At 33.6% G+C, this 15,356-nt stretch overlaps 2 protein-coding genes across 2 annotated transcripts; one reads left to right on the top strand and one right to left on the bottom strand.

The window, feature by feature from the left end:
* Nucleotides 1–94: 94 nt before the first annotated feature.
* LOC105347826 (low-density lipoprotein receptor-related protein 4) lies at nucleotides 95–9,434 on the top strand. The gene is made up of 20 exons (XM_020075138.3): nucleotides 95–472; nucleotides 1,697–2,147; nucleotides 2,914–3,172; nucleotides 3,381–3,552; nucleotides 3,805–3,918; nucleotides 4,105–4,359; nucleotides 4,528–4,678; nucleotides 4,936–5,076; nucleotides 5,208–5,310; nucleotides 5,422–5,560; nucleotides 5,690–5,812; nucleotides 5,911–6,141; nucleotides 6,431–6,602; nucleotides 7,177–7,307; nucleotides 7,592–7,748; nucleotides 7,832–7,944; nucleotides 8,065–8,190; nucleotides 8,377–8,529; nucleotides 8,815–8,944; nucleotides 9,072–9,434. The coding sequence occupies exons 1-20, from the start codon at nucleotides 433–435 to the stop codon at nucleotides 9,196–9,198; spliced, it is 3,288 nt and encodes a 1,095-aa protein (XP_019930697.3). The 5' UTR covers nucleotides 95–432; the 3' UTR covers nucleotides 9,199–9,434.
* A 55-nt stretch (nucleotides 9,435–9,489) lies between these two features.
* Nucleotides 9,490–14,481, bottom strand: LOC105347823 (mitoguardin). The gene is made up of 13 exons (XM_011457060.4): nucleotides 14,242–14,481; nucleotides 13,613–13,845; nucleotides 13,333–13,512; nucleotides 13,136–13,227; nucleotides 12,757–12,978; nucleotides 12,277–12,389; nucleotides 11,989–12,061; nucleotides 11,549–11,635; nucleotides 11,091–11,189; nucleotides 10,632–10,766; nucleotides 10,445–10,498; nucleotides 10,223–10,339; nucleotides 9,490–9,931 (listed from the first exon to the last, which is right to left on the bottom strand). Exons 2-13 carry the CDS (start codon nucleotides 13,821–13,823, stop codon nucleotides 9,779–9,781), a joined length of 1,536 nt encoding a protein of 511 aa, XP_011455362.3. The 5' UTR covers nucleotides 13,824–13,845; nucleotides 14,242–14,481; the 3' UTR covers nucleotides 9,490–9,778.
* Nucleotides 14,482–15,356: the final 875 nt, after the last annotated feature.

Below are 15,356 nucleotides of genomic sequence, written 5' to 3' on the forward strand. Positions count from 1 at the left end.
AAATTGTATAACGATTGTTTTTTATTCTAAATACTGTTAAATGTATCTACAGAATTTATATGATTAACTCAATTGTAGTTCGGAAACAATTGTTTAAAATAAAAGTGCCCTTGTATCATTATATCCTACATATATGTAAATCAATAGGTTACTAGTATTTTTCACGCAATCAAAAGTTCCACTTCACTGATCTCAATAAAACTTTCATCGATTGTCCAAGTTAAATGAAGTTCTCAAATATTCAGGTAACAGTAAATTTTATGTCTTGCTTTTAGCGAAAATTGACATTATCAGCATCAAACCATTAAGATTGAGTCAAAGAAACAATTACCTAGATCTGATGCTATCTCAGATTCCGGTGGTCAGCTGCCGACGGAGAGAGTTATTCGTTTGTCATACATACATTGTGTGTTTATATATTCTTATGTAGACATGTTTGTCAACTTCCTTTTTCTCTTTTCATTGACACATGGTAAGATTTTCTTTATTTATCATTATTATATTGCCTTGCAAATCTTGCAATCTCTACACGTTAGACGTGCATGCTAATATCATCATGTTCAAGATTAATATATTAACATTAACGCAATTATTCTTTTTATGTATTATCATTGGTATTATCACATATATTGCAAATTGTTGGGTTCTTTGGGGAAGTCATAGATTAGTTAACCATACCATATTTTTACATAATTGTGCAAATTGTTTGTGTATTTTTCATTGTGTTACATATAAAATCCAGTAGGTGTCTCTATTGAAATATTCACTTGATACGAATTTCATTTATAATAAAACCAAACTAATTTCACTTAAAAACCTATATAGAATTCGTAAAACAATTTGCCTTGTAGAGCAAGTCTGACGCTGTTTGTAATTTCTTGTTTTATATAAGGTATCATCCTTACAATGTCAGGGGTCCTGAGTCCACTCGTGGCGGTGCCACGGCCACGTGAGGACTCGGGACCCCTGACATTGTGAGGATGATGAGGTATCCGATCCTCAGCAATGTTCTGACATATTTGGAAATTATTACTGGTTTTATTTAATGTTAGACGTGTAAAAACATGTACCGTTTTATATTACACACTGGTAAAAAAAAACCATTCAGGTTTGGTGGTACCACGGAGAACAAATATATGCTTAGGAGCGCTAGGTGGTCGTGGCAATTTCAGACCGTAACAATCTCCCTCCATATCAAGATAGGGGGGGGGGGGGTATTCAAACCTTGACGTTAAAATATTTGCAATTTTCTTGACTAAACTATAGTTAATAACTAAAAAATCATATCAAAATTTTATAGAAGATCTGATGGGTAGTGTGTTGACCATCCAGTCTCCTGACTGTGTGACGAAAATACTTCGATTCATGGGAATTTTACCAATTTCTACATTTCAGATTACATTTTACATTCAAATTCTACATTTTCATATATTTTCTATTACAATTCGGGAGGACCAACATGTTATATCTTTTGAAAACGCCTGGATATTTTTCGATTTTCTTTAGATTTCAATCTATAGCTATATATATCGCACAAAAAACTTGAAATAACACTATCTTGAGCCGAGGATCGAGGAACAGAGAAACAAAACTTACAAAAACGTTTTTTATGTTGCAAATAAGACACAAGAAACGTAAGGAAATATGTGTATACATTACTAGTATATGTTCTATCATGGAATGCATTGCCTTTCAGTTGAGTGTGAAGATGCTCTCATCGTTTCGCTGGCACCAGATAGATCAGATAACGGCCATCTTGTGTTCTTTAAAACCAACTCTTTAACCCATTCTTCAAAAGATGACCCAGTACCTCTTGCTTTTTCAAATGCAACGAACATCAAAGAGTTGCTTTACGATCCCCTGGAAAGGACCCTATATATGACAGATATTCTATCCAATTTATTCAGAACGGAAAACATCTCCCACAGCATCAAGCCTGATGAACTTACAAGTAACGTGATTGATACGTTTTCTTCTTCATCTTCAAAAATAGCCATAGACTGGGTATCAAAGAACCTCTATTACATAGACCCATCATTCCGATGGATCATTGTACAACCTCTCTACGCCGTTGGTCGCTCGGGCAGGAAAACGCTGATCGAAGGACTGATATCACCAAAAGCCATTGCTGTTGACCCATTAAATGGGTGAGTGATCGGGAAAACCTGGCGAGTTGTTCATTAGACAGTTATGTGACCACAATAATATCATCGAATTGTTTTATTGCTAGTAATAGGAATATTAAATGCCTTTAGTTGTCATGGATATATAATCAAGATGGCGTACGAAATGTTGAATAAGACTCCCCCAATTCATAATCATTTTGTCAAAATAAAAAAACCTTAAGTTTGATAAAATTATTTGATCAAAAAATCAAGTTTCTCAAAAGCTGATTGAAAATATGTTTATCGAAAATATGCGGTTATAGACCAAATGTCATTACAAGCCTTTGTAATTTTATTGACGCGTGTTACCATATTAAGATTTTTAAAAAATTGCTTTGAAAAAAGCAGGCAAAAAAAAAAAAGGATTTCGTATTAACGTCAATTTATAAAATGCTATTAAATTTTTAAGCATGTCCAAAAACTAAATATTATTCCACTTTTATCCACCTAAGTAAAAATTCTTACCCAAAGATGTCTCATACACTCTAACCTCAAAGCCATTCGGTTGTTATGTAAATGTATTTTAGTATGTATGATGAGTACTCTAGATTTCATTTTTGCTCATGAAAAAAAATTATGGATGTTAATGTTAAAAAATCATTGCTCCAAATTTTTTTCAATCGAAAATCTGTGCAAAGTCTGCTTTGCTTTGAGGAAGAATTGTTTTTGGGGGAAGAATGGTCGGTTGTTTTTTTTTTATTCTTCGCATTTCCCTTACTCAGCCTCATTTCTTGCAAAAATTCTACAGATATTTGTTTTGGTCTGCGGGACACAGTGGACGATTTGCCATCTTTAGGTCATCCCTCTCAGGCAGTGATCAAACGCTGTTGGTACACAGCCTCCTATTGGTCAGTGATATCACCATCAGTGATGTAGAGAAACGGGTCTATTGGTTGGATATCGGAAGAGAAACTCTGGAAACATGCACATATGATGGAACAGATAGAAGAGTATTAAAGCGATCCGACTCTTTGCTTATGTTAATGAGTGGTCTTACTTTGCACAAGGTATACAATACAGTTGAATATGTTACATCAGATGCCATAATCAAAAGCTTAAAGTAACGCAAAGAATATTTTATCTCAGAAATCAGAAAATATTAGGTATTCAATACATATTAGGTAAAAAAAATTGTTTAATAGTCAGTGATGAAAAAATTATACCGTAATACCTTTATAAAATTCAAATAAAAATACCAGTATTATGTATTTTCAGGACCTTATTTGTGTTGCTATACAAGCTGCTTACCTTGTTGAGTGCATTGACAAGGAAACCGGACAGACAAAATGGCAGCACCTGTTTCAGTGGCTCAAAGACGGCAAATACGAATACAAGATTCCCAAGACCCTCAAATTTATCCCAGCCATGACACTCGAAAACATAACACGTGAGATACATTCTACCAACATTATATAAATGTACATGCATCTTGACATAAATTATTTTACATGAGTTAATTGAACCAGTGACTATCATAATGGAATCTGAAACTTGTAATCAATTTCTTAAACATGCTTGAATTATGATGTTGATATGGATACCACGCTGGTATATAATGACTTGTCAGCGTATTCTTCTACAGAAATGTTGCAATGTGTATTAAAAAAAAGTTTATAAAATATCTATTTTTCGGTTCTAGAGCCATGTGAAGAACAGTACTGCGAGTATTTGTGTATAATTACTAGAGAAAGCATCGCCAAATGTTATTGTCCAGATGGATTCATATTGGATGTCAACGGACGCAACTGTACACGTAAATATGACGTCATAAATCAGACCCTGTTTAAATAGCCTTGTAATAATTTTAGATAGTACACGTTTTCAAAGGCCGAATTGTTGACACACACAATTATCTTTATAACATAACTACCTTCTCCTACACTAATGTTAAAAAAATTCGGACAAAATATTTAGAAAATAATCATTTCTTTATTTTTAGGAAATAATGTTTTACCTCAAAAATCTCTTTTGCTGTCAAACACGTCATCAATATGTTTTGTGGATATTCTATCTCTAACTGGGATGCCAATAGCGCTGAATTGTATTCTGCACTGGGAGAGATCCATATCTAACGTTGCGGTTGATAGTCGTCAAGATAAGATCTATTTCGAGGACACTGACAGCAAAAAACTAATGATACTGGACGTACGAACCGGTCAAAAAACAGAATTCTTTTCAATTTCTGGTGTTTCGGGTGAGTATCAATGCCAATTAGCCAAAGTCCATTCTCCTTGTCTTTTGTATTTTATCACGTAAATCCATTATTCCTTGTTATAAAACCTAATATTCTATGTTTTCCAATAGTGATCTGATTTTTTGTGAAAAACACAATTTTTGTGGTTTACATACAAACTGTTTTCAGGTATTTGCGTAGACTGGTTGGCCAGTGATGTCTACTGGGCAGAAAGAACGTCGGGGTTAATCATATTTATCAACGAAAGGTTTCCGATGGAGATGCCTTTATTCCAAAATGTTGACAATCCATTCTCTCTCACAATTAATCCCCATAACAGGTAAAGGTTTGATTAATAAAAACTTTTCTACCAGTAATGCATTTGACACACGCCTTCATATCTGTTTTGCAAAAACATATACATGTACATGTAAATATGTTTTCTTTTATTTCTGAAACAAAAGTAATTTGTATTCTGCAACGAAGATGACATAAGGCTTATCAAATTTTATAACCATGTATACATGTTTATTAACTATGTATGAAGATTTTTGTTATTGCTGTCGATTTGTTGTTACATCACTGAATTATGAACAGAACCCTGTACTGGCTGAGCGGTGGCGTGGGGACCTACAAGATAGAGGCGGGGTCCTCGGACGGCACGAAGCGGTGGGTCGTGGTCGACAGTCAGCACCTGAAATATCCAACACAACTCTTATATACTACCACAGATAATAGGTACTCTCTCTCTCTCTCTCTCTCTCTCTCTCTCTCTCTCTCTCTCTCTCTCTCTCTCTCTCTCTCTCTCTCTCTCAATTTGAACAAAAACAATGTCCTTTTATAAAAAGTTTGGGTTTTTTTGTCGGTAGGTTATTTTGGAGTGATGTGGATGGTGTTTCTTCTTTGGACATGGAAACCTCCGAGATACAATCATTTCCTTCCAGCAATATCAAGTCATTTACAAAATATAAAGTAGAACTCCATTTCTCCATTTTATGTAAAACCAGGGTATTTTGTCTATTGAAATGGAAATGTTCATAAGATAAAACAAAAATGAAGTAAAAATATTAATTCAATTTATAGGGATTCATCATGATATTGAAAAACAACAACGAAGCTCTGGTAATAGACACGGAATCTAACAGTCTACACCAACATTTAGACTCTCCGGGATTTGGACATGTTATTGTTTACGATAGATCTGAACAACCAGCAACAAAAGGTAAAACCATAAAACACTGGGCCTGGTAGACATCTTGTAAAGAAGAAATTGAGTCGGTTTAACAATGTAACAACGTGATAATATATATTGTTATGAAACTTTATGTTCCTTAATATCTTTTTAACCCAGACCTTTGTCGTGTTCGAAATGGTGATTGTGAGCATATCTGCATTCCTAAAGCAGAGGGTACCCGAACATGCCAATGTCGCTTAGGATTTAAGTTAAAGAGTGACAAGAAAGCGTGTATATCTTGTAAGTACTCTCTTTTTCTGCATACCTTTTGCTGCAAAAGCAGTACAAACCTTGTCTATAGAATGCATTACAATTTATTCATTCGTTTGAACATTTAGCTCCATTAAAACACGAGTTTGTGTTGACTGTTGATTTTACACACGCCGCCATTTTCCAAGTGTCAATGACCGATGCTGAAGTAGTGGCAATTGATGTCAACGAAACAATGCATCCAGTTAACGCCATATTCCACCCCCTCCACCGTAATCTGATCTACTCAGATGCGATGTACCGCGAGATCAGACAATTATCATTGTCAGGACACAGTTCTGTTTCTCTGACTAACACAGGTACCTAAAGCAGGAAAATTCTGGGAAATGCTAGGCATAACAATTCATGACGTTATCAAATCAAGATATGAGGCTATCTGTTCATTGCTAAGTGGGTGTTTGCTCAATCAATTTTTAACCGAGATCATGCTCAGTATGATAGTAATCTTCTAATTAAAAGTGTCCTAAAAATTGTAATTTCAATGTTGGTTAATTTTGTTGCAATGAATAGACAAACTGATAGCTTACAAAATAGTCAGATAGATTCAGATAATTGATCTTGCGATAATACATTTGTACTTTGGAACAGGTTCATTCGAACCACAGGCCTTGGTTGTTGATCCAACCACTGGACATCTGATCTACTCTGCTGTAAGTAGCAAGTCCTACATAGGAATACTGAATATGGAAACCAAGGATAGGAAAACGGTGGTTCCCGGACTAACGTCTGTCTACAATATAGCTATATATCCAAAGAAAGGGTAATTAATTACATCTACAACACAGAAATTGTATTTTATTACAATAAAGCTATAAATCCAAAGAAAGTACATAATGTAATCTACAACATAGCTATAAATCCAAAGAAAATGTACTTATTGTCATCTACAACATAGCTATATATCCAAAGAAAATGTACTTTATGTCATCTACAACATAGCTATAAATCCGTATTAGTTATAAACCCAACGAAAATTAATTCCGTCGACAACATTCACTCGTGAACATGGATCTATAACATGACTTTATATCCAAAGAAAAGATAATCGTATTGATCAGTTTTGGTTATTGACATTGTAAAGGTACTAGCATCAAATCTACAACATAACTATAGGGTGCTGATTCTAAAACAAAGTTACATCTCTTAAGTTTAGCATTACATCTCTTAAGTTTAGCATTACATCTCTTAAGTTTAGCATTACTTACCTAAAACTCTAAGTCTGTATCCTACCTTCGTCATGCAAATCACGCCTAGGTTTTAAAAAATACAACTGAGAACAAGTGGATTTTCTAGTACATTATTACAGGCTGGCTTTTCTCCATTGCATGTTTCAGGTTTTTGTTTTGGTCGGACCTCGTGTACTCTGCCTCCTATATCGGCCGTTCCTATATGGATGGCTCGGCGATGAGCAATCTGATATTTAAGGACATCTTACAACCAAACAGCCTGACGTTGGATTATAAAAGTAGTTTGTTTTTTTTTGGGGGGGGGGGTGTTTGTTTGTTTGTTTGTTTGGTGTTTTTTTTTTTGTTTTTGTTTTTTTTGGGTTTTTTTTACAAAATTTTAAATTCCGTATCTATACAGAAGTTAGATAGACAATAAACAAGTAAATGTATGATACCCAAAGTTCAATTCTGTTACGTTTAACGCTCATATCACATATATTAAGCCTTAAAGCCTTCGTTTTTATATCATAACGTAAGTCGATGTTTAAAAAATATGTATATGCACAATGAACATCAATTTCAGATGAACTGTTATATTGGACGGATGGCGAGTTACGAACAATAAACTACTGCGATCTGAACGGAGAGAACCGAGGAGTCCTGTTAAACGACAACACAAAGAAGTTTATGCTGTTTGACATCAGTGGAGACTATTTCTATTTCACGGCCCTTGATGACCAGTAAGTCCTTACATGGTCAATTTTATGTACAGCTCAAATTTGAAAATCTTTTAAAATCTAATTTTGTACATGTATTTCTTTAGAAAAATAACAAAGGCCTCAATTTCAAATGCGAGCGAGATCGCGTGGATGAACTATACAGCGAACTTTGGGAAGCTTCATTCGCTGCAAGTCTATGGCGTCAAGGATATACCGGGTACGAAAAAACAGTTCATGTAAAGTCGTTCAACTGGCCTTTTAATTGTATTGTATGGCCGTGTTATTCACCATACAAAGAGTATCACTGCTGACTGACAATACATTTTTTCTATTTTAGTAAATGATGTTTGTTCGAAAGCTAATGGTGGTTGCAGCACTTTTTGTCTACCTACTGCCAACAGTCGCAAGTGCGCATGTCCTGACGGAGTGAAACTACTATCGGACAGAAAAACATGTGACGGGGGTAAATAGTAGAATTCACTCTGCATGAACACAACAGAATATATTTTTTTTTAAAGAAAAGAAAATGGTTCCTTATTTAAGACAATTTAAAAAGTGTGAAAGATGGACCGACATTGTACGAATTTAAATAAAAAACGCAAATTATCTGATACCCATTATTCTAATAAGTCTCCTTTCGCTATTTTAGTAATTAAATGTCCAGAGGATATTCCAAATGGTCGACTGAGTCCCGACTGTGCTCCCTACTTTGGAAACAAATGTACATTTACGTGTAACCCGGGCTATACAACGCAGACCGCCGAAGTTCTGTGTCAGGGAACTTGGAACGTTTCATCTCTTTGTAAGATTTGTCTTGGAATTGTCGGGGCTAGATTAAAAAAATCTAGACCCGCCGTCACCTCTTTTCAATTCAATACTTAAATTCAAATCTTGAGTATCGACCTCAGATATATGCATTTTTTTTTAGAGGATTTGAGTTGAGAACAGAGTTGTGTGATTTTGGTAACGGCGTGACCAGGTTTGATAACCCGCCGTCGCAAACTCTCCTTACTCTCAAATCTTAGATTTAATCTCAAATCTAGGCACTCCTCTTAAAAGGGAATGATAGAAACGTTATTTTATGTAGGCGTGGCAGTGGTCACCGAGCGTGCAATGACGGATCCGACCAATGATGGAGCCATTGCTGGGGGGATTGTGGCAGCCAGTCTGGCGGTGACCCTTGTACTGGTCCTCATCATCATTTTTCTCTGTCGAAGGTATGCCCATGCGGACTTAACTCATTTAATCATTATCCCAAAATCTTGCAATTCCCGAACAAATATCGAGAATTGGTTAAGTTACTCAATAGGTGTCATGTGTAATAACTATCCATTCTACACTCAGGGCCAGCGATTCCCCTACCCCCGACTCCGGCACCATTCACTACGGGGCTAATTCCAACGGCAATTCCAATGGTGCCAGAAAGGCTTCCAGGGTTATAATCGAGGAAGCACCCTCCAACAACACCTGACAGATTAAAGCTGTTCTTTATGTTAAAAACAAAAATTTAGATATAATAAATTCGAAAAGAATGAATGTGTGTGGAAGAGGGGATCCAACATCTAATTGCGTTGTTTGCTCTGAAAATTGTGATTTTCCTTTAACAAGTTTAATGCAAGCGCTTACATATTCAAATGGATTGCAATGTTGTGTAGAAATAACAATACATTTTCTTTATTTTCTATTATTGCATTGAGCTACAAATACGAAAGATCTTGCATTTAATTTAATAATTTATGATTAATAACAACACACTTCTAGCTAAAATCTTTGATTTTATTAAAGAAACGTAACGAAACGTGAGCATTGTTGCCATGTTAAAATATATCAATAAGCAAGTTAAAATGAAATAATGGTATAAAATTACACAAATCAGAATTTAATGTACAATCACACCTACATGTAATGCTCAAGTCAAGACACACAGTATGTTCATCTTCCATGATTGGAAAATTAAAAAAAAAAACCCAATTAAGTATGGTCACTATAAACATATAAATTAAAACTGATAAAAATATAATTAACGCTCTAGTGGTCCTATCTACTTTGTTTTAAATCTCTAATTTTTCCGGAGATATTTTTTCTGCCGCTTCCTCGATTCTGTTGCGTAACAATTTAGCAACATCGTCTGCTAATTCTTCGACGGTTGTGTATCGTACATATTCAAAACTAAACATGTCTCTGAGAAATTTCAACACCGATTCCTGTTAAGAATAAAGAATATCGCAAGAATTATTATCTTTTTCAGTAGATAAATTATTTTTGTCATTTAATATGTGTAATGTAAAGGTAAATCAGAAATTATTTTTTGTTTTATTAATCAGCGTAAATTCTAAATTAAGTATTACACTCCTGGAGATAAATAATAAAAAATCAAATGAGCATTGTTTAAATTAAAATAAGAGATGGATGTTTTAACAAACAAAAAAGTGCAGGAAGGAATTGCCCTAATTTTTTTCGAGGATAGGGGTGTATATATATTTAAAACAACTCGCCTTGAAGAGCAGACACAATTGTTTAAGCTGTGATTCTGGTCCCATGAATCCCCAGGCTAATACTGGACTTGTGTGCTCAGAAATAGCATAGAACTTGGCGATAAAGCCATCTGAAAACTAAATATTCAGTCAATCATAAAAAAAAGTTCTCTTATGATTTTAAAAGTTTTTTATTCTATTCATAAAATCGAATGTTTACTGCTAACGTGATGCCTCACTCACCTTCAACATGCGTCTCTTGGCCTTTAGAACAGACCAAACAGCTGTGGAAAGAGCCTGTCAATCAAAATGTAAAATACATTTAAAGGAGGCTGGGTGGTCAAAAATTGGACAATACATTCATCGTCAAACTTATTCACATTGACCATTCATTTTAGCCCTCTTGAGATGAAAAGGCATGAATACTCACAGTTTCTTTAAAGCTATTAGATAGCCATCTGTTTTGGATGACTGCTATGACTGAGGAGGGTGGGTTTTCCAAATCATCAAAAGCGTCCATTAATATAAAGTCCAGCACGATATCATAAAATGTCATACATTTTACCTGGAAAAGGTGATGTACATAGGTGTGTAGCAAGTAACCCTTACACAGTGCAAAAATTCTTCAAAATGCTAACTTTTTTGTAAAAAAAAAATTTCTAATTCTTAGAAAAACTATTTTTTTTCTAAAGTAAAACATGGTTGAAATGAACAAACCTATGACAAAGTCATGCTTATGTTATTGTCAAATTATGTTTACATGTATAATAAATCAATATCTGGTGCCTGATTGAATTACTGTATCCAAAATATGGGGGAAAAAACATGTATTTGATAGAAGTGATAGAAGAACAATTTACTCATTAGAACGGAAGCTACCGGTACTTACTCCACGACCCTTAAGTTCCTCTTCAATTTTATGCCAGCTGTCTTCAATTTCAACAAAATCCAGCATTGCATTGTATGTTGTGTAGAATTCCTCTGGATCCTTGATAAAACATAAAAAAATATTATTTACTTATCATTACTTGCATGTTGATTTACTTATTATTACTTAGATTTTTTTATGGAAACTTGCTTCTGCTTATCATTCACCATATCATATAAAATATTTAACAATTGTGTTGTGGAATTGTAATGAAATGTCAATGACATCACACAAAACCAAAATTAAGCCTTTATATAGGGAGGTACATAAACATTTTTTGATCAAGCAAATGAAATATCATTTCAAAATGTAGAGACCATTTTGACCTTTTATGTATTAGTTCAAACATATAAACAGGTACACATGTTTTAAGATTTTTAAACTCTTTGAAACCAGTGTACTATGATGCTTACTCTTACCCTATCAGCTCTGATCATTAGATCACCAATCAGCTGTTTACCCATGGTTTTAAAGTAGTCTCTTTGACTTGGTTGTTGAAATATTACCTACAATAATACATAGAATCATTTTTACAGCTCTGCAGACTTTGCGTAGTTGTATCAAACAGCAATGTGACGTAGGCCTGTCTAATTTATTGCTGGCCATGGCTCTTTGAAGTCGACAAGATTTGTCTGGCTTTTTAGCTATGACTGCGCAATCTGTGCAAATTTCACTTGAAACCAGAGCATTTTTTAATTTGTTTTAATGCAAGAAACGGATAATTACATTCTACCAATAGTCCAAGGTTTTGTTAAAATGGTTCTTAAATATAATTGTCAATGTTCAGTGGACTTTAAACATTCATTAACTACACTACACAGTTAAATCAATTGCAATATAAAATGGTAATAGTACGTACATTAAAAGCTAGCCGTATACAATGCAATTTTGCCAAGAATTCTGTATCAGAAATACATTGAGTCATCTCAGTCCTGAAAATAAAAGCTTATTATTTACTTAATAAGCATTTCAAAGTATAAATCATATATACAAAAGCTGTTTGTTGGATGTACATGTATTTATGGATTCATTTCTACAAAGCTTTTATATAATTATTTTGTCAATAAATGTATAAGAATAGAAAAAAAATATTATGTGTTCGAAAAATATTTACTACAGCTGATAGTCATACAGATTGAAATACAACCTTAGTGTTCTGCAAGGTACATGGCCATGTTTTAATTCTAAGAGGCCTGCTTCATACAGAGGAAGATGCTGAAACATTTCTCTATGGGTATCTAAATCTGATAAGTTAGCCATCTGAAATGAAGAAAGAAAAGACTAAGCAAATATTTCTCTGTATGTCTTATCAAAGCTTGCATGAGGAGCAACATTATTTTAGTATTAAGGTGATAATTTTTACATTGGGTGGTCAAGAATCTCAGAGAATACAAAGGTATTAAACAGTTTATAGCACATAGTAATACATATTAAAATCATAATAGCTAACAATCACATGTAAATGTACCAATAAAATGTGTGTAAATTTTCTAAAAGAGAATTATATAAGTGTATCCCCTGCTGTTAAATCATTTCTATACATTTGCTCAGATAAAATTGAATACTTCTTTAATTATAATGGTAAATGCGGATTTTATATTCCATAAATAAAGCGAACTATGCCTACATCAGTAGCGGAGACAAAGGAATCCTGGTCACTCAGGGAGCCAGCGTCAAAGCTCCGAGTTCTCTCGGACTGAAGATCAGTCTCAGTGAAGGCAGCCATGGCAGATTCCAGGGCTATATGGTCAGCCTGTCTCTCTGCCTGTCTTTCATAAGTGTCAATCATTCTGTATGCTGCATCTAGAAGTTGGTCCATCTGGTGCTGCAGTTCTGCCGTCTCGGGGTCCTGAAGAAATAATTTGATAAACACATTCCAATCGCAGTCTTTAAACTAATATTATTTTTTGTTTTAGATAACTTGAATGATAAGTTAAATATTTCAAATATTAATAAAAAATCTTTTGAGAGTGTTTCATATCTTGAATTTTTATCAGTTAACTGACCAGTATTGCTGGTTTTGATCTATCCTCATTGAAAGACAACTTCATTAAACCATCTTCCCAGTATATCACAGCTTGTTGTAGAGTTTCATAGCCTGCAAAAAAAGGTTTTTAAAATAATTTTTAAGGAAGTATCATTTGCAAAAGAATAATTTTTACAACTTTTCAAGAGATAATGTTATTTAAGTGCACAAAGTTACCTAGCTTGCACAGCTGGGTAGGTGACATGTGACTTGTGTCCATAAGTTGATGAGTAATTGTAGAGGCTGAGGAGACCCCACCAAAACTTGAAACAGACCCTGATAAAGATTTCTGTTTCAAGGAATTCAAAAGAGATGATGGACTCTCTGTGTATCTACCAACAGGTTGTCCATGAATATCTAAAATTTCAGCAAAAATAATTTTTTAAGCACACATTTTAAAAAAGTTGTGCAAGTAAAAGTCACCAAACATATACTTCGATAGTGTTTGAATACAAACCTCCATTTGGCAATTGTAAGTTGTTTCTTCTGGATGATTGTTCTGAACGTGCTTTTAATTCTTTCTTCTTCATCTTTCTTTGATAACGGAAGTAAAATGTCAACATCCCCATTATGGCCATTCCCAGGGTTACACTTAATGTTGTTATTCTAGATGGCCATATTACCTTCAGTTTGGGAATTGGTGGTATTTTCCAATTTGCATATGACATTGTGCCCTATAATTTTTTTCACCTGTAATAATATAACTGAATCTCTTGAATTTACAAAATTAATATGTGACACTTAGCAATATGATACAGTGTAATCACAAATTTCTTCTTAACACATGACCATTACTTTTAAAATACAATCATATAAATTTCAAAATTTAGATAAAATCTGAGACATAAGTAACATTATTTTATGTCTCTGGATAAAATGTAATTCAAAATATAGCCCTACATTATCTCAATCAGTGTTACTTATGGTAAATTTTTATATCATCTTCACTGTTTATAATTATAATATTGATGACTATAATGCATTCAATTTATGATATATGTATATATCACTTCATCAAAGAATTTCAACCAAGAATTACCAAAAGAGATTTAGAATTCATTTTATCTTTATTACAAATATAAATACCTAAAAGGACATTGACGACTTGTTATTCACCACGTAGTTCCGTGACTTCGCATAGCGACATCCTTATGTTTGATAAACAAAAATCTTAAATAACTGCAAATTCCTCATCATTGTAAGTATACCGGTGACATTGTTAACGTTTATGTAGAGCAGAAATATACACAGAATAATGAGAATTTCATTATTTACACTCCAAAGTCAAGGCAAAACAAGTCACCGGAACAACAATGTCAACAATAACAGAGAAAATGAAATGAGAACTGAAAGAATTATTTTCCGGGTTAAGAAATTTCTGGTTTGAACATATTTTATTGTATATATAAAATACAAAGGGTTCGAACACAAGTTCTTGCAACTTACTAGGTTCTCACCCAATTACAAGTAATTTGCAATTGTCATAAAACATGGTACAAGTATATACACATTTATTGAAAAAATGGTAAAGAACAATATAGTTTACTTATAAAAATCTGCGAGAATTGATTATAAAGTTCTGCACAGCTGCGAAAATTCTAACATTAGTTTTATAATCTAGGTTGCCATTACCCCATAGTAAAGTATGCGAATCTATAATACCTAAATTTTGTATTTGGAATAGTTCATTAAATAAGGTATTCCTTGCATTAGAAAATAGTTTCGGCAAACAAATAAAAAATGATATACATCTTCTTTCTTTCCACATATGCAATTTGGAGAATCAACAATATTTCTTCTGTGTAAATCATAATTTAGTAAACAATTGTGTCTTAATTTTGTATGAATAATGTTAGCTACTCTTTTACCATGAAGAAAATATTTAGGAACTTTTGAATCACTGCTATTTTTAGAGATGCTTCTTTGAAACTGGCGGATGGATGTTGATGTTTCAATATCCGAATTTAGTGAATTCCATTTGCCTATAGCATCTGGAATAAATGATATTTTATATGTATCATACTTAACTCTAGGAGGTATATAATTGTCTTCATAACGAGTATTGTAGCGAGAATTGTCTTTCCTTTAAATGTTAGCAATATCACCAAGATATTGTGGTACAAGATTGTAATGAATTTTGTACATAATCGTTAGCTTAGCTATTTCCCTTCTTTTAGATAGAGAGTCCCAACTCGTTTCGA

This window comes from Magallana gigas, chromosome 2 (genome assembly GCF_963853765.1).
Source record: "Magallana gigas chromosome 2, xbMagGiga1.1, whole genome shotgun sequence".
Taxonomy (NCBI): Eukaryota; Metazoa; Mollusca; class Bivalvia; order Ostreida; family Ostreidae; genus Magallana; species Magallana gigas.